At 35.5% G+C, this 19,682-nt stretch overlaps 1 protein-coding gene across 1 annotated transcript; it reads right to left on the bottom strand.

The window, feature by feature from the left end:
* Nucleotides 1-739: 739 nt before the first annotated feature.
* Nucleotides 740-1,339, bottom strand: LOC122669315 (abscisic acid receptor PYL2-like). Its single transcript, XM_043866064.1, has one exon. It carries the CDS (start codon nucleotides 1,319-1,321, stop codon nucleotides 743-745), a length of 579 nt encoding a protein of 192 aa, XP_043721999.1. The 5' UTR covers nucleotides 1,322-1,339; the 3' UTR covers nucleotides 740-742.
* Between the last annotated feature and the right edge of the window lie 18,343 nt (nucleotides 1,340-19,682).

Consider the following 19,682-nt stretch of genomic DNA (forward strand, 5'->3'; position numbering starts at 1 on the left):
AACTCCCAAAGCTCCATTTGGTTGTTCCGTAGTGCTTGGAAAAGAAGATGTTTTGTGAGAAAAAATTAATAAAGGGATTGAGTCCCGTCCGGTTGTGTTACGGTTGCTAGTGCCTCCTTGTGTTTCTCTCTCTTCGCCCACTCCTCAATAGGGATAGATATGCTATTTTATAGAAAAAAGGAGAGAGACAGACACATGTACGCACTAATGTATGCTACTTAGCCTGACAAAAACTTGGGTTGAAAAAATGATTGTTTCGACATTTCATTGATAACCCAAATTTTTTTTTTAAATTTTATTTTCTTTTGCATTTGTTCATCAAGAAAAGGGGGAAGAAAATGATAGAATTCAGACTGAAAATGAAGAGGATATAAATTTCAATCGAATTAGCAAAAAAAAGTTCAAAAAAAAAAAAAAAAAATTTTAAAGAAGTACAATGGTAGAAGCTTGTGGATTCAAATTTATTGATGAATGTTAGTTTTGATTATTTGCATGAAATGCAACTAAGCATGAGAGAATAATAAAGGAAAAATAAAGCTAAAAACACTTGAATCATAGCACCTAAGAGGTAATAATAATATTATAACACTAACCAAATACATGCAATCAAATTACCAAACTAACTTACACTGAAACCTCCCCAATACAAATCAAATCTTCTTGCTTCACCTAATTTCTAAAACTAATAAATCACTAATAAGAAAGATTTCAAAAACCAAATTAAAAACAAAACCCACCACCATTAATTACCTCCATGAACAGAAGATGTGGCAACAACAGCAAGCTTTTGAAGGTTCAACTTAACAACAGTGTCTGTGAACATTTTAGTATCCTCTTCTGTATTCCCTTGTGGAATTTCAACAACATAAGACTCCAAAACAATAGTATAAACCTTATTTCCTTCCTTTTGATGAAACTCATTAACAGAAGTAACTGATCTATAATTCTTCAATCTATGCTCACCACCCATCACACTAAAACTCAATATATGCTTTTCATCATCTAAAATCTCTAGTTTCTCAGTACTTGTAGATGCTGGAAGTCCTGAAATCACTGTAACTTCTCTGATACTTCCAACACTTCCATCACCTTTCTTCATGTTACAGCTCTTGATGAAGTGTTTGTACCTTTGAGGGTTATCAAATCTCCTCACCAGAGGCCATACCACTGTGAGGGGAGCATCAATTCTTTGGGTAATCAAAGAGGTGCACATGTTGGAAGAGCTCTGGCAGGTGTGGTATGTATGAATGAGGGGTTCTAGCTCTGAGAATTCTTCTGGGCTTAGACCATATTGGGTGGGTTCCTTCTGGTTTGGATCCATTGCCTCTCCTGTGGTGGTGAGACTAGAAGGGTTCTCTCTATAAATATATAATTAGAGAAACAGAGTTGTGAGTCTGTCTGCATGTGAGAGAGAGAGAGAGAGAGTCCTTGGAGACTCTGCTTGGGTTTTTTGTTTTCTTTAATTTGGTTGACGTATATGGCAGGGAGTCTGTGTTTTACACATATTTTAACCAACCTATGAGTGATAGGTTTGTTTGTCTTGCTTTTCTAAAAGAGGAAAATGACATGAAAGTAAGTCTAACACCACTAAATTAGGAAGGGTTTATGACTTAGAAGAATGAGAAAAGAAAGAATATGAAGTTATTCTTTACAGAAATGGTAATGGTATTTCTAACAATGGAAAATGGACTTTTATCATTTTTATGTATTAAATTTGAGGGAGTGGGTTCCCACAAAGCCATTGTAAGGAGTAATTTGAACATCATACCAATGGTAACAGTTCAGAGAATTAACGGTATCATCCACATGGGGTCTACATGAGTCAGGATAGGAGAAAGATTGTTAGTGTGAGTCTCACAATATCTCATTATGTGAGAGGGTGCATGCTGGAATCTACACTGACATTGTGTGCTTTCTTTTTTTTTTTTTTTTTAATTTTAAAAAAATATGTAGTTATTGAAGCATATGGTGGTGACCAATGCTTTAATTGGGCATGAGTTTGACACTCTATCGGTGTGGGATGAATCTCTCACGACAAGTCAATGAAAGCAAGGGAGAGGACGTTGTATTGTTCATATCGAGTAGAACCCAGATGTCAAGAATTGAATGGAGATCCTTTTCCCTTATATCAATTATCTTTCTAAATTTTGTGATATTTTAGATTTCAAAAAAATAAATAAATACTTTGTGCTGTTTTGAAGAATGTTGTAATTAAAATATTATCTAAATGGTCAATCATCATGGAATGATATTTATTTTAATAATTTTTATAGTTTAATTTACGGACAACAGATTGTTGCTTGGTCGTGTAGCCCCTACATCAGCGTAGGGGCCAATGAGAGTACGCTTATAATTTAAGAAAGATTTGATAGTAATTTCATGGACTCCTGTGTCTGTGGCTAGGAACCAAGCAACGTCCTTTCTCCTTAATTTATATAAAGAAAAATAAAAAGTAATCTAAAGATAGCGTGTTTGACACACTTCTATGCATGACATTAGCCTCATCCAAAAAATCTAAGCAAACAGCTAGATGTTACACTAATAACAACTATTAAGTTTTTTCTCATACAAAAAAAAAGAAAAACTATTAAGTTTTTATTCCCAATAAGGATTCTTGATTAGATCTATCAAGTTTGATGAATATGAACACCTCATTGGCTCTATAATACTATGGTGATTATTCTTTTGGGACAACATCATCTCTTCATTTACTTAGATGAATTAACTAATATTAGCAAATGACAAATTCTATTGCATGCGCACAAGTGGATATATATCTTATTCCTTGCTTCTTCTAGCCCTATAGAATTAAAAATCAGAATTATTTTTAAAGTACATTAGAAGACAACTTACTTTAGGCCTTCTTGAAATATCTAACAAATAAAGAAAAGGGAGAAGGATCACTATGACATCGGCAGAGTATAGTTTTCCACCAATAAAGAGATGGATGATCGAAAAATCATTCAATATAGAGCGTTTATTAAGGAGACGCACAGAGAGAGAGAGAGAGAGTATGTGTGGGGTCCATGGGTGAGATCGATGCAAGAGAATATGCAGAGGAATTTACGTAGGGGCATCATGGGTTTCTTTTTCCCTAAAAAAAATTAATGAAGATAAACAATAATCATATGAACAAGTTGATTGTTCTTGTAAATATATATTTTAAGATGTAGATTAATAGCTCCTACCCATAGAATGACTGACACCTTATTAGGAGTAGGTACATAGGGCCTTAGATGCTTTTGTTCTATTTTATCCATCACTTGTTTGGTCTTTTTGGTAAATAAACAAACACTGATTACACTTAAAGTAAAATTTTGATCACTTGGAAAAAGTAAACAACTTCTTGATTCATCCAACCATTGTAGAGATGGAATCAAGTTGATGAAATCATATTAATTTATGGTGTAGTTTTTAAAAAAAAAAAAAAATTTGATTGGTTGGAATTGAACTAAAACCAATGTCTTCAATATTTTATTTCTATATAAAGTCATATAAGATGCAATTGGCTAGTTTCCCAAAGGTTACCAAAAAAAAAACTTTGGGAAACTAGCCAATTGCATCTTATATTTTTTTTAACCTTAAAAACTCCAAGTCCAAGGCACAGTATTTACCCAAAAAAACAAAAACTCCAAGGGACAGTTAGACCTTCATTTATTTATTCTATAGTTTATCTCATTCACCTGAGCAAAAATTAAAGTGTAACCAAATGCTCTCAGATGTTTCATGAGGATTCCATTTGTGTCTTTTAGGTAATCAATTATTTTTTAAAGATACTTTAAAGGGAAAATGATATACACACTGCACACTTATCGATTGGTAGTATTTGTTTTCTTATATTTTCTCTCTTCCTTGATTACGTGGATTTTCTTATTTATTAATAGTGAGATATTCCTTTACGTGAATATATTGGCTTGATGTAAAAGATGTCAATACACAAGAGAATGGTATATAGATTCCTCCTCATATGTTAAATAAGAAATTTGGAAATGTTAGAAAAAATTGATCCAAATAGGGACAAAATCCCAAAGGCCAGGATCTCCATAGGGCGTTCAAGAACACAATCAAATAAATAATAAAAAATAGGGATAGAACCATCAACCTTGTTTCGCATCCATAGTGATGATGATTGCAGCAAAAAATAAAGAACAAAGATCTAGGTGCTTCCCCTCTATTCCCAAAGTAACTGGCCTGATGAGAATACCGTATGCGCAGGGACGATGAACACTAAATATCTCCCTCTCTTTCCAGAATGCACTCCTCAATAGTGATTGAGAATAATTAGTTGTTATGGGTAGAGGGGGGACCTAGCTCTCCTTATATAGTAATCCCTATAGGGTTTGACTCATCACAGTCCCAATAGGAATCTATCTGGCCCACACTAAGCCAGTCCACATTAGACTTCTAATATAACTTAATGACCCCACTTTATTAGACCAAAACCCTAATTAGCCTGGTTTAGGGATTTAATTATGTCCATATGGAATTTTATTAGAACTAAAATTCTAACATTCTCCCACTTGGACTTACATTAAATTCTTTATTTTTAAAAGGATTTAAAAACAGTTTTGACCAAAACAAATCACAGGCTAACAACTCTTTGAGAAAACTTTATGTGTACAATTTTTAAAATAAATTGATCTAGAGGTCATATTAGAAAGTCAATCCTATCCCATAGAGTTTTAGACATCGAATCATGGCGGTAACTGCATCTATGATCAAGCGACACAGAGCCTTCCATGTTCATGAGAACCCTCAACTCTACTAACATGGATGTAATGTGGTAGTGTGACAATACTCACATAGTGATTCCTTATGTATTATCAATTTGTTAGTCCAAAATTTCTCTTCTTTAAGTGGCACAGGCTCACTAGAGAAATAATCTTTGTGATTCTAACGAATCTGTATGTCTCATCTTGAATAACTCGAGTTTTACTTTATGTGTTATAAGACATACCTTTAGGCTAATAACTTAATGCCCCAACCTTGCTTAAGGTTAACACATTCCTTAAGTCTTTAAAACTAAATATATATACATCATGTCAATAAATGAAACACCCAAGTGTTCAAAAGAATTTTACATGTAATGACAACTGATACAAATAAGCCAAGATTTACCACACGGTAAAAATTACAGATGAAAATAAATTTTATTTTACAATGGAGCAAAACAACTCCCACTAACCAACCGCATCCCATGATGCACCTAAACCCATGCTTATGACATGTCTTTCAAAACACAAGGGCGAAGATCTTAGGTTAGGGGATCTATAACCATATCATCTGTACCAATATGCTCCACTGCAATGTCACCTTTCTTTATTGTCTCCTTTATGGTCAAATACTTGACCTTCATGTCCTTCGACCCTCTAAATTCTTTATTGTTGTTTATAAACAACACAACAAAACTATTATTACTATATGTCTGGATGGGTCTATCCACAGAATCTAAAATGGTCAATTACTTTATGAGATTCCCGAGTCAAATAACCTGAGTAGCAAATCCATGACATGCTACAAACTTTACCTATATAGTCAATGTGGTTACCAATGTCTATTTTGTACTGTTCCATAATACTACCCTTCCTACCATCAGGAAAACATAACCAGATGTGGATCTCCTATCATTCTCACAGCTAGTAAGGTCGGAATCTGTATGACCCACTAGCTTGAGTTCAGGAATCTGTCTTTATGTCACATATAATCTTTTGTCCCCTTCAAATATCGTAATACTTTCTTGGCAGCAACCCAGTGGCTAAGACCAGGATTTGACTGATATCTGCCAAGAAGACCCGTCACAAAAGTAATATCTGGTCTGGTACAGACCTGAGCATACATGATACTACCTAGTGCGCTAGTATAAGGCAGCTCATTATGTCATCCTTCTCAGCTTCATTTTTCTGGCACTGTGTCAAGCTCAGTTTGAGAATAGGAACATTCCCAAGTTTACAATCCAGCTTACTGAACATTTCCTGAATACGATCAATATAAGCCCTCTGAGAAAAACTTAGTAAACGACGAGAACGATCCCTATGGATCTCAATGCCAAGGACAAAAGAAACCTCACCAAGGTCCTTCATGTCAAATTCCCTAGATAATAGTTGCTTTCATTTATACAACATCCCTAGGTCACTGCTAGCAAGCAGGATGTCATCCATATAAAATATGAGAAAACAGAATTTGCTCCCACGGATCTTGTGATATATACACTGATCCGCTTTGTTTTTCACAAAATCGAATGAAGTCACGACATTGTCAAACTTCAAATACCACTGCCTGGAAGCTTGTTTGAGACCGTAAATAGACTTCTTGAGTCCACGCAAGATGGTCTGAACCATCCACCACAAGACCCTTAGGTTTAATTCAACAAGCTCCCAAACATCATTACGTTTCATTGATTCCACCTCATCTCTCATTACATCTAACCACAAATCTAACTGAGAACTAGAAACAACGCTTGAATAAGTAACTGGATCAACCACACAACCAATGTCGTAGTCATGTTCTCTCAGATAGACCTCATAGATAGATGGTATTTCTGAATTTCTCCCCTTGATGGATTTCCGTGATGGTGCTACCACTGCCTTACCCTGAATCTGAGAAATCTCAGCTGGAATTGCATCAATGATAGGATCCTCAATCGTATCCTGATTGAGAGGAATCTCATCAGGTGCTACATGAATGTCAAGGACCGTTATCAATATCAGGCTCCTGAACTCCAGCAGGTGTAACTAATGGCGTAGTATGCCCCACATCCGTCTGAATAGGTAGAAGAACATGTACCGATGTACCAACCATGTCACTATCTCGAACAGTCTGAGAACAATCATTCCTTTTTGCCACATCAAATTTCAGAAACTTCGCTGCCTATAAGTCCATAATTCTAGTGTCTCCGCAGGGGTTATAAAATTTATATCCCTTTGAATGATCTGGGTAGCTAACAAAATAGTAATGAGTAGTCCTGGGATCCAACTAGTTTAAAGTCAGATAATATAATTTTACTTCTACAGGGCACCCCAAACTCTAAGATGGTTTCTGGGTTTAGTAACTACATGGTTAAGGATACAAGGAGTAGTTTTCAAAAACTTCTCCCATAAGAACTTAGGTAAAATTTGTCTTACTAATCATACTCCTCACCAGTGCGGTTATGCCTTTCGGCGACACCATTTTTCTCAGGACTTCTTGGTATAGTAAACTGACCAACTATCCTAGAGTCCTCTTAGTATTGGCAAATAGGCCCTTAAACTATCCAGCATCGCCATGTCTGCCATAATACTCACCCCCATGATCAGATTTAACAATTTTAATAACTTTCCCCAACTGTTTGTCAACTTCAGTCCCAAAAATCTTGAACTTGTCAAGAGATTCAAACTTTTCTTTAATTAAGAACAAATAGCCATATCGGGAGTAGTCGTCTGTTAAAAGTGATGAAATAAAAAATTTCTACACTATGTGGCTGAATAGGGATCACTGATATCAGTGTGAATGACCTCCAACAGGTCAGAACTATAGACTACAGTTTTCTTCTTTATCTTGGTCATCTTTCCCTTACATCAGTCTACATAAATTTCTAGATCACTTTCGATAGTAGGTAGGATGTCAGACTTTATCCGCCTTTCCACTCTTACCTTAGAAATATGACCTAACATCTTATGCCACAATGTGAAAGACCGTTCTTTAGGTAAGGGTCTTTTGAAAACAACGTTTTCAACATTATGGAAGGCGTAGATATCATTGGGAGATAAACACAATCTGTACAATCCATTGGACGTAATGCAGGAACCAACTTTATTTGAAACAAATTTATCATACTGTTCTTTATTTCAAAATGGTAACTACCAATGTCCAACACTGAAATCAAAATTAAATTCCACCTGAAGGATGGTACATAAAAAAAGTATTCTTTACAGTCAAATTAAAACTAGAAACTAGTAAGAAAATGATATCTCCCATGAACTTTACGTCAATCATATCCATCGTTCCCTATGACAAGCCTTAATTCATCCTGATTTGGCCTCTTCCGGTTTATTAATCCCTGTATAGTAAAGGCATCTTAGTTAGTGGCCCCGCCGTCTAGCCTCCAAGAACTGGATGAGGCTTATGATAGATCGGATTCATAAACAAAAGCCAAAGAATCGTTACGTGATGGCTTGGGTTTTGATAACTAAGTCTTGTATTTGTTGAGTCCTTCTTTATGTGACCCTTCTTCTTGCAAAAGAAGCGTGATCACTCTCTTTCTTGAAAGAGTCTTTCTTAGGTCCCAAATTGTTAATCCGATCGCACTCTTTATTGGCAGACTTATGAGTATGGTTTTTAGACTTTTCACCCTCATAGGATTTGGAAATAACAAGTAGTTTCTCTTCCTCGGATACAACCCTAGAAATAAGGTCATCGATACTCCAGACATCATCCTGGGAAAGGTAGTTGGTTTTGATGATGTCAAAATCAGAAGGTAGGGTATTAAGAACTTGATGAACAATCAAGGCATCACGAAGAGCAATATTCAAGGCTTTGATTTTGGTTTGATAGTCAACCATCCAAACAATATAATCCCTAACACTCCCAGAACCATGATATTCCATATTAAATAGCCCTTGCAAAAGTCTCCCAATCTCAGCATTTGATGAAACTTAGTATCTCTTGAAAATTGCATCTAGCAATTCTCTGGCAGTACATTTATCAGGTAGACCACTCTTAAGGTGTTTCGGTATCGACCTCTTTATAGATAGTATAGCTAAGCGATTACTCTTTTCCCATGCAGAATACACAGATTTTTCATCCTCAGTACTATCAGCTGTTAGGTCCATTGGTTTATCTATAACAAGGGACGTATGCACATTTACCATTTTCATGGCAAACATAATGTCATCTTTCCACTTCTTAAAATTTGACTCAGTAAGAATCTCAATAGTGACCATGATATTATTGATAGAAAATGTGACTGAAAATTTAAACAATGAACAGTACAATAATCAGCATGATGCAAGTACAACTTGAAACCTTATAAGCTTATGAGAATTTTACACACATCATTGTGAAAACACCTTTGGGTTGAATTCCCAACATGCAATTGTAAAAATCCCTACATACCAGTGGCCATGGGAATACAGCTCAACTTTCAAAACCCACCACCTTTGGGTATGCAGAATTCTAGGGTCAGCCTATTCATATGCATACTGTATATGTACCCTTTCAAGTACCAATACATGACCACCACCTTTGGGTGTATGACCACACATTAGAGTTGAAGGACATCCCACAACTGTATGAGACCGGTGTTTCACAAATCCAACAAGGAAGGTCGCTTTGGCGGCTGCATCCTGTCGAACCCATGGAACCCTCTCTTGGAATATTCCAAAATTACTTACATCCTTAAACAAATTGTGTTATTTTATAATTTATGACAAGGGGCTTAACTGTCTCAAAGTTAACACAAATATGCCAACAGTATTGTTCATCAAAGTAGGTATTCCAGTAAGTCAAAAAATTAGTTCGGTTCCCAATGGAACGAATCGACAAATTCTAGAATAGGGCATGCATCAAAAGAATACCAAGAATATTTAAAATATGCATATCTGTTTTTAATGTCTTAAAACTAACACAAAATCCAATGATTCTGTTCATCAAGGTAGGTATTCCAACAAGTCAGAAAATTAGTTCGATTCCCAATGAAACGAATCGATAAATTTCAGAATAGGGCATGCATCAAAAGAATATCAAAAATATTTAAAATATGCATATCTAATCAAAACAGAGGGCACTACTATGTAGAGCACAGAAAAACAGAGCCAACGCAAAAAATAGGACCCCAAACGGAGTCTCGTAGCCCCCAGAAAGCCCGGTCAAAATTTTTAGCCCAAAATGGTTGACTGTACTGATTTGACCGGTCCGAATGGTCAAACCGGTCCAACCAAACCGAGCCCATTCCTGAGATGAACCCGGTTCACCCGGTCTGGTCCAACCGTTTCGGGTTAACCCAAAATGGGTCATCGTCCGAGTCAATGGGTCGGGTCTTCGGGTCAGAAAATGGGTCGACCCTACCCGGGTGGCGCACGTTAGCACCACAATGTACCTGTCAGGAGCATACGATAGCAAAACCCCAGATTCCTTTTTTTTTTTTTTAAAGTAAACCCGACGGCGAGTGATCTCACTCGCCGCTTCCGACGGCGCGTGAGAGCTCGTTCGACGGCAATCCACCCGCTAAAAATCCTGAAATTTTGTGCTCTACGCACCCATGTGGTCAGATTCTGTTTTCGTCGGCTAAAAAAATCGACAAAATGCCAGTGTCCGTACGGGTTTTTGGAAAACTGAAAAAAACTCTAAAAACCTTGATTCGAATCGAAAAATTTTCGATTCCCTTATTATGTTCTATTATTTTGAATCCATATAGGTTCAAGAACGGATCTATGGAGGCTCTGATACCACATGTTAGAATAAATTGATCCGAATATGGGCAAAATCCCAAAGGCCAGGATCTCCATAGGGCGTTCAAGAACACAGTCAAATAAATAATAGAAAATAGGGATAGAACCACCAACCTTGTTTCGCATCCATAGTGATGATGATTGCAGCGAAAAATAAAGAACAAAGATCTAGGTGCTTCCCCTCTATTCCCAAAGTAACTGGCCTGATGAGAATACCGTATGCGTAGGGACGATGAACACTGAATATCTCCCTCTCTTTCCAGAATGCACTCCTCAATAGTGATTGAGAATAATTAGTTGTTATGGGTAGAGGGGGGACCTAGCTCTCCTTATATAGTAATCCCTATAGAGTCTGACTCATCACAGTCCCAATAGGAATCTATCTGGCCCACACTAAGCCAGTCCACATTAGACTTCTAATATAACTTAATGACCCCACTTTATTAGACCAAAACCCTAATTAGCCTGGTTTAGGGATTTAATTATATCCATATGGAATTTTATTAGAACTAAAATTCTAACATTCCCCCACTTGGACTTACATAGGGCCTTAGATGCTTTTGTTCTATTTTATCCATCACTTGCTTGGTCTTTTTGGTAAATAAACAAACACTGATTACACTTAAAGTAAAATTTTGATCACTTGGAAAAAGTAAACAACTTCTTGATTCATCCAACCATTGTAGAGATGGAATCAAGTTGATGAAATCATATTAATTTATGGTGTAGTTTTTTAAAAAAAAAAAACAAATTTGATTGGTTGGAATTGAACTAAAACCAATGTCTTCAATATTTTATTTCTATATAAAGTCATATAAGATGCAATTGGCTAGTTTCCCAAAGGTTACCAAAAAAAAAACTTTGGGAAAATAGCCAATTGCATCTTATATTTTTTTTAACCTTAAAAACTCCAAGTCCAAGGCCCAGTGTTTATCCAAAAAAATAAAAACTCCAAGGGACAGTTAGACCTTCATTTATTTATTCTATAGTTTATCTCATTCACCTGAGCAAAAATTAAAGTGTAACCAAATGCTCTCAGATGTTTCATGAGGATTCCATTTGTGTCTTTTAGGTAATCAATTATTTTTTAAAGATACTTTAAAGGGAAAATGATATACACACTGCACACTTATCGATTGGTAGTATATGTTTTCTTATATTTTCTCTCTTCCTTGATTACATGGATTTTCTTATTTATTAATAGTGAGATATTCCTTTACGTGAATATATTGGCTTGATGTAAAAGATGTCAATACACAAGAGAATGGTATATAGATCCCTCCTCATATGTTAAATAAGAAATTTGGAAATGCTTTTGCAAAATGAAATTTCATTCAATTCTGTTCAGTTTTGAAATTTGACTATAAATACCCTTTTTAAAACAAATCGAATCGAACAAGTTGTAACCCGTATAAACTAAACCATACTATATTAAACTCTAAAATTATTTGTCTTTGTTGAGTCATGCGCAATTATGTACAGTCGATTTCTTTGTTGAGTTATGTAAAAAGGGTTGATAGGTACCAGATTTGATATTGTGAGATTGTATCTTCGTGAGGCTGTAATTTCTTTTCCAAATTTATTTGTTTCAGGACTCTTATATCTCAAAGTATTATGTGTTAGTGAAACCATCTCAACCACCGTGGACGTAGGTCTTAGAACCAAACCACGTAAATCGTTATCGTGTTCTCTCTTCTTTCATTTCTTATTTTCTTTTCTTAACAAATCCAATGAAATTGAATAAAACTGAAATGATTCAATTCGATTACGATTTGAAATTATGAAAATTACTTGATTTTGGTTTGTATATTTGTATCCTGAACCAAATTGAAATCAAACCTAATTAAAAACCAGAATCAAATCGATCGACACCCTTAGACTCATGAATGTTTAGGTTTTAATACGGGCATTAACCGAGCAGTTCCGATCGATTCCAATTGGGGCCTATTTGGTCCCCACCACTTTAATGCCTTGCATCATTACTAGGCCTCAAAGACTAGGCATACATACCTTTATATTCAATCGATTAGTTATCGGGGTCAAGTTAATCGGGTTAATAGTGTTATAATTAATCTTTAAATGAATTAATTAGGCTAATTTGGCTAAAAATAGGTTATAAGAAAGCCATAAACAAGTTGATCAAGATATATATAGCCTAATTGGATTATAAACTGTCAATTATCAGTGTCAGTCGCTCCTGGTCGAACGCCTATTAGGCTAAGACCATGTAACATTAATGCTCGAATAATAATCGATCTAAACCCAACATTAAACGGTTTACTAATGAATCTGTTACCATTATTTTCTGGCAATCGGCGGCAATTGAAGATGCGCATGCATGCCAAAGTTCCAAGGACTCAAGAGATGATAACAATGAATTGAATTTGACTTATAATCAAGTGATTGTGGGTTCGAATCCCACCATGCATGCCAAAAAGTGTTACCACACTATTTTTCGACAATCGGCGTCAGTTGAAGATGCGCAGGCATGCCAAAGTTGTAAGGACTCAAGTGATGATAACAATGAATTGAATCTGACTTCTAATCTAGAAAGAGTGGAATCTATTAGGGTTTAGGGTTTAAGCACAAGGTTACTTAAAGCATTACACCCTGAGTATCTAGTTTGGAATACCCAGACTGCTGCCTCCAACTAGTATTTTTAAGAAACTAGGGTTTAGGTCAGATGGACTAATTACTAGATTGCCCCTCACAGTCTGAGTATTAATACAAGTAGGATTATATTAGAACATATGAAAGAATATTACATAAATACCCTTATAATCTCCTCCTATGTTCTACATGTATCTACCACACATGTATAGAAACCATTATTTAATCAGTAATTGAATCAACATAAATTGAATAAATTGAATACCAATAATCCAATAAATCAAATAATTAAAAAGTAAAGTTTAAGAAATAAAACTAGGGTTTTAGATCAAAACTAAACTTAACAATAAATCTGAAGTTCCATATGCAAGTGGCTAAACCAAAAGAAACAATCAAAAGGAAAAGTCTGTGCAATCCATGTGACTTTACTCATCAAGTAAGTCATCATCATTGAGATCTAGATTCAACCATTCTCCTCCATCTTCGTCATTCTCTGTAATTTTGTCAAATATGAATTTCATAAGATAATATGAATTCAATTATTTGCACAATAGTATCTAGTTCAACAATAAGAACTTAGTACATTCCATATATGACTGAAGGTTAATAAAAATAATAAGCATTATGATCAAGTTTCTTTACAAGAACTCAATTCTATATAGTCTCTATCATAAGGACCATACCATGTTTTCATTTGGAATACTGTGTTCGTCATATCAGTCATAAATTTATGTTGTATCATCAAATTTGGAATGGTACACCATACTATGAAAGACATGTCATCAAATTTGGAATGACATAAAGACTAGCACAATATCATTGAAACATATCAGACATTTTTCATATTCTTTTGTGCAATAACAAAGTAAGGAAACTTCACATGAAAATTTGCTACACCATCAAATTTGGAATGGTTTCACAAACCCCCATACTTAGTAACTCAACTACGTTATCTGAAACATGTAAACTGTCTCGAATGCTTTCTAAGGCTAGATGAGATTCGAATAATTCAAAATAATACAGGGTTAGGTTAAGACCTGACTAAATGGTCTTATATCCATCTCCCCCGTAGTTTTGAATGTTCGATCTTTGTTCAATCCCTTTATAAGGGCATCTGTCGTATTATCCTTCGATCTCACATCAATTAAAGTGATAATCCCTTGTTCTGTTCAATAATTCAGCATGGCATGTTTCAGCCTGATGTGTCTCCTCTTACCATTAAAGAGTGAGTTATTCATAATCGTCTTTGTAGCTTGATTATCACAGAATATAGATATGAAGTTTAACTTAAAACTCCTCAATGGAATATCCATTATCAGATCCTTTATCCACTCTGCTTCATCTCCTGCATAAGCTAGAGCATAAAGTTTCAATTTCATAGATGACAGAGCAATATTAGTCTGTCTCTTGGACTTTCATGCTACATTTGCTCCTCCTAGTGTAAATACATAACCAATGGTGGATCTGCTATCTCCCAAATCTGAGCACCAAGATGCATCAGAATATCCTTCCAAAGTTGGAGGATGCCCAGTATAACATAGAGTATAACTTAGAGTACCCTTAAGGTATCTCATCAGCCTCGTTAGGGCATCCCATTGCTCTTTTCTAGGATTACTAGTGAAACGACTCAGCATGCCTACCGTAAAGGCTATGTCTGGATTAGTGCAACTCATTGCATACATGAGACTACCAATTAGTGTAGAATATTTTGACTGATTCACGGTGTCACCTGTGTTAGGTTTCAACCGTTTGTTATAGTTATAGGGTGTCTCAATCGGTTTATAATCACTGTATCCCTAACTAGAAAGTAGCCTCTCAATGTAATGAGACTGACTAAGGGTAATCCCTTGCTCATCGAAGCTTACTCTCATTCCAAGAATGGTGTCCACCACACCAAGATCTTTCATGTGAAATTCGTCAGATAAAGTTTCTTTAATGTCACTCACCACAGAGAGATCAGAACCTAGAATCAACATGTCTTCTACATACAAGCAAATAATTACGATCTTATTTGACTCAGACAAAAAATAAAGGCACTTATCCGAGTTACTGGTTTGAAAACGAAGGCTCTTTACTATCTTGTCAAACTTCTCACGCCACAATTTAGGTGTTTGTTTAAGATCATAGAGAGATTTGTTTAATTTATAAACTCATTTTTCCGAACCTTCCATGATAAACCTTTCAGGTTGGTTCATGTAGATTTTTTCTGTTAGGTCTCCATTAAGGAAAGCCATTTTTACATCCATTTGATGCACAACATAATGCTCAATAGATGCTATGACAAGAAGAATCCTTATCGTTGCCAAATAGCAGACCGGGGAGTAGATGTCAAAATGAGTAGATGTCAAAATAGTCTATCCCTCTCACCTGGGTATAGCCCTTAGTTACTAACCGTGCTTTATACCAGGCTATAGACCCATCCGGATTAAGTTTCTTCTTCAGTACCCACTTACACCCTATTGTCTTAGTCCCTCTAGGCAGATCAACAAGGTGTCAGGTCTCATTCTGCATTAAGGAGTTCATTTCCTCATCAATGGTTTCTTTCCATAGCATTGAGTCCCTAGATCTCATCGCTTCCTTATAGGTGGATGGATCAACCTCTAAATGGTAGGTCACAAAATCCTCACCAAAATCTTTGGGTACTCTATCTCTAGTAGATACTCTTCTAGGTTTTGATTCAGGGAGCATTGTGGGAGTAGTGTCAGAAACAATTGGTTCAGATTCCAAAGGTGATTCTGTAACCATTTTAGTCAAACCAGGCGAGGTCAGCCCTTTATCTTTGAGAAATTTATCTTCAAAGAATATGGTATCCCTAGATTCTATCACCACATTGGTTGATAGATCCAAAAATTGGTTTGCAGCACTGTCTTCTGCACAACCTAGATACACACAAGTATTTGTTCTAGTTCCCACCTTAGGTCTCCTAGGGTCTTGTATCCTAACATAAGCTATACAGCCCCAAACTTTAAGAGTGTCATATCTATAGGGATGGTTATGCCATAGTTTATAAGGTGCAGAAGTCAGTTTTGAATGTGGTAGTCTATTTAGAATGTGATTTGCAGTCAACACTGCTTCTCCCCAATAGCAAGAGGGCATGCAAGCTATCAATAACATGGAGTTTAACATCTCTGTTAACGTCTTGTTCTTTCTTTCAACTATACCATTTGATTAAGGTAAGTAAGAAGCAGTAGTTTCAAGGATTATGCCTGCAGAGGCATAGAATTCCTTAAACTCTGTCAATTTGTATTCTCCTCCCCTATCACTTCTAAATCTTTTAATTTTCAGGTTCAACTGATTTTCTATCCTATTCTTAAAAATTTTAAAATTTTCAAATGCTTCATCTTTAGATTTTAACAGGTATAAATGACAATATCTAGAAAAATCGTCTATAAATGTTATCAAATACTTCTAACCTCCTCTAGTTGTGTAGTTTTTAAAGTCACAAATGTCAGAATGTATAAGTTCAAGAAGTTGAATGCTCCTAGAAACCGGTCTGAAAGGTTTTCTAGTTATTTTATTTTGAGCACATACTTCACATCTGTTAAATCTAATTGAAGTGTCTAATGGTAAATTATGAGTTTTAGCTAGTTTGAACATTTTCCTATAGTTCGCATGTCCTAACTTACAGTGTAGTATTTTGGGATCAAGTGAAATATGGTTAACTTGGTTTATTGTCTCATTAGCTAAACTCAACCTAAACATACCATTCAAATTATGAGCACATCCAAAATAAAATGAGTTAACAGACAGTGTTACTCCACCACTACTAAAAGTAATAGACATGCCAGCATCAAACAAAATTTCAATTGAAATTAAATTCTTTTCAAAATCAGGAAAGATTTTAACATTTTTCAAAATAAGTATTTTACCTGATGAAAGAACCAGGTTCGCTGTCCCTTGTTGAATCACTTCCATGACGTCTCCATTTGCAATAGTGACAATCTCTGCTACTTGAACAACATTAATGAGCAGGCCCTTGCTATTGCAAACATAACAAGTCGATCCAGAATCTAACCACCAATCTGAAGATGTACTGGTCAACCCCTTACCCTTGTCAACCATGACAACAAAGTTAGTAGGCTCAGTCTTGTCCACAAACATGTGAACTTCCTTCTGTTGTGTGTCAGTGTTCCCTTTCTTCGGACCCCTACACTCAGATGCATAGTGACCCCACTTTTCACAGTTGCGACACTTGTCGTTCTTTTTAAAGTTAGTCTTTTTGGCCTCCAACTGTTGGGGTTCTTTCTTAGGTGGCTTGGACTGCCTAGGAATTTTCTTGGATTGTGAAACTAAATTGGCAGATGTCTGTTGTTGTTTCACCATCTCCAAGTCATTCCTGGTTCTATTCTCATCTTCAATTCTAATGAACCGTTTGAGATCATCCAGCCCCACTTGTGTTTTCTTCCTATGCATCTCAGTTTTAAAGGAATGCTAGGTAGAGGGTAACTTAAAAATAATTGCACCCACTAAGAATGTATCAACAATAGAGATATTTTCTTGGTTCAGTTTTGTTCTCAAGTTCTCAAAGTTTGTTACTTAAAGAAGTATTTTCTTGTCTTCTTGAAACTTGAAATCCATAAACTTGTCAACAAAGTGAGTTTTTGATAGGTCCTCTTCCTTTTTGAATTGGGCTTCTAGGTTTTCCCAAATCTCTTTTGTAGTCTCATATTTACTATAGGTATCTGCTAGCCTATCTGACAGGCAGTTCAATAGGTAGTCTTTGCAAAAGTCTTTATCACTTATCCATTGGGCTTCAATTAGGTCCGTACAATCAGAAAATTTATTTACTACAATGTAGAAAATATTGAGGTACTTCAATCCAAATTGAGTCCTCCTTTTCCAAGAACTGAACTCAGAGCCACTAAAGCTTTCCAATTTGATCATCTCAATTGGAACAGCATGGTTCTCTATTGTTACGTGATTTGTTTATATGTCCAAAGAAAAATTCAAATAAAAATAAATGCTCAAAGGAACAATCACACCTGAGATGGAGAACCCTGAATTTAGATGACGGGGGAAAGGATCACAAAATTGCAGTGGTGTCAACTCTGATGCAGTGTTGGCTGCTTGCAGATAAGTGGCCAAACCCAAGAAAAGAAAACTTTCTGCCAAAGCTACTTTTGTTTTTTCAAACAACCAAAAGGTTTGTATGGACAAAAACTGATTTTGTCTTCTTCTATTTTTTTTTGTTTTTTTTTTTTTTTTTAATAATCAAATCAAAGGAAGTAGAAAAGAGATTTGAAAACGATTCTGTAGATCTTCCACTTCCACTTCCACTTTATTTGATTTGACAAAACCAAAAGAGACTTAATGCTTTTCCAAAGCAATATACCTGTTTGACCGTTTGTAATCAAACCACCATGGAATACCTTTGATTAAAGGTTCTCTGACAAAAAAGCTGCAGAGCGTCCTTCTGATTTTTTTTTTTTTTAATATAAATCAAAGCACGCTGAAGCTTTCTTTTGAGAAGATGCAAAAAGCCTTCTGACAAATTCTGTAGACGCACTTTGGATCAAAGTAATATACAACGTCTTGTCGTAAACGACAACGCACAAAATAAAGCCAGAGAAAGAGATCCGAAATCCTAAGTCGATCACAGAGATCACCTTGCCGTGAATGATAAACGCCAATAAAATAAGGATTGTAAAATCGATCTTCCAACCGTAATTCGATCTCCAAAGTTGATCGAAATTAAATACCTAATGCTTTAAGATTGTTAGGGTTTAGGATTTAAGCACAAGGTTGTTTAAAGCATTACACCCTGAGTATCTAGTTTGGAATACCCAGACTGTTGCTTCTAGCTAGTACTTATAAGAAACTAGGGTTTAGGTTAGATTGGCTAATTACTAGATTGCTCCTTACAGTCTGAGTATTAATACAAGTAGGGTTATATTAGAACATATGAAGGAATATTACATAAATACCCTTACAGAATCTTTCCAGTGCCTCAGTTGCTCCAAGGACTTTTATATGCAAAAAATTACAATGCTGAGAAGAAGAACTTTGAAATCAAATTACTTGCATAACGTATTAGTTGAAGTTTTTACAATTCACCAACTCCGAATTAATGAGGCTTATAATTTGGTATTTAAATCATACTAACACTACAAGTACTATATGACCAAATTGCTCATTTTTCAAAAACAAATTTGTTGAAGTCTTCACAACTTTGCCAACCACGAACTATTGAAATTTACAATTTGATGCTAATGGATGTCTTTAGCAACATGGGTCAAAAGGTAAATTAGTGGAGTTATTCTCCAAACAAGATGTAAATCTAAAAGTCTAATTATCACTATTCCTAAGAAAAAACGAAAAAGATAAAAGATAAATGTATTGTTGTGTTGATCTGAGGATCTTTTCCTGTGTTGACGAATTTCTCTTTTATAAACACTTTTTGTAATTCCGACGGTTTCTGGTGGTTACCAAGTAAGTTACGCAACTGCTAATTTTTTTAAAGGATGATTATAACTCCCCTGCTAACTGTCTGTTGGTCACTAATCGTTTATCAATTAGTAACCATTCATTGATCACTTACAATTTATTTGTCATTGAAATTCGTTCCATCTATTGAATGAAAATAGAATATAAACAGAATCCATCTAGTGCCCGACTTTAATTGATCGATTCCAATCGGACCTACTGGTG

This window comes from Telopea speciosissima, chromosome 7, assembly GCF_018873765.1.
Source record: "Telopea speciosissima isolate NSW1024214 ecotype Mountain lineage chromosome 7, Tspe_v1, whole genome shotgun sequence".
Classification (NCBI taxonomy): domain Eukaryota; kingdom Viridiplantae; phylum Streptophyta; class Magnoliopsida; order Proteales; family Proteaceae; genus Telopea; species Telopea speciosissima.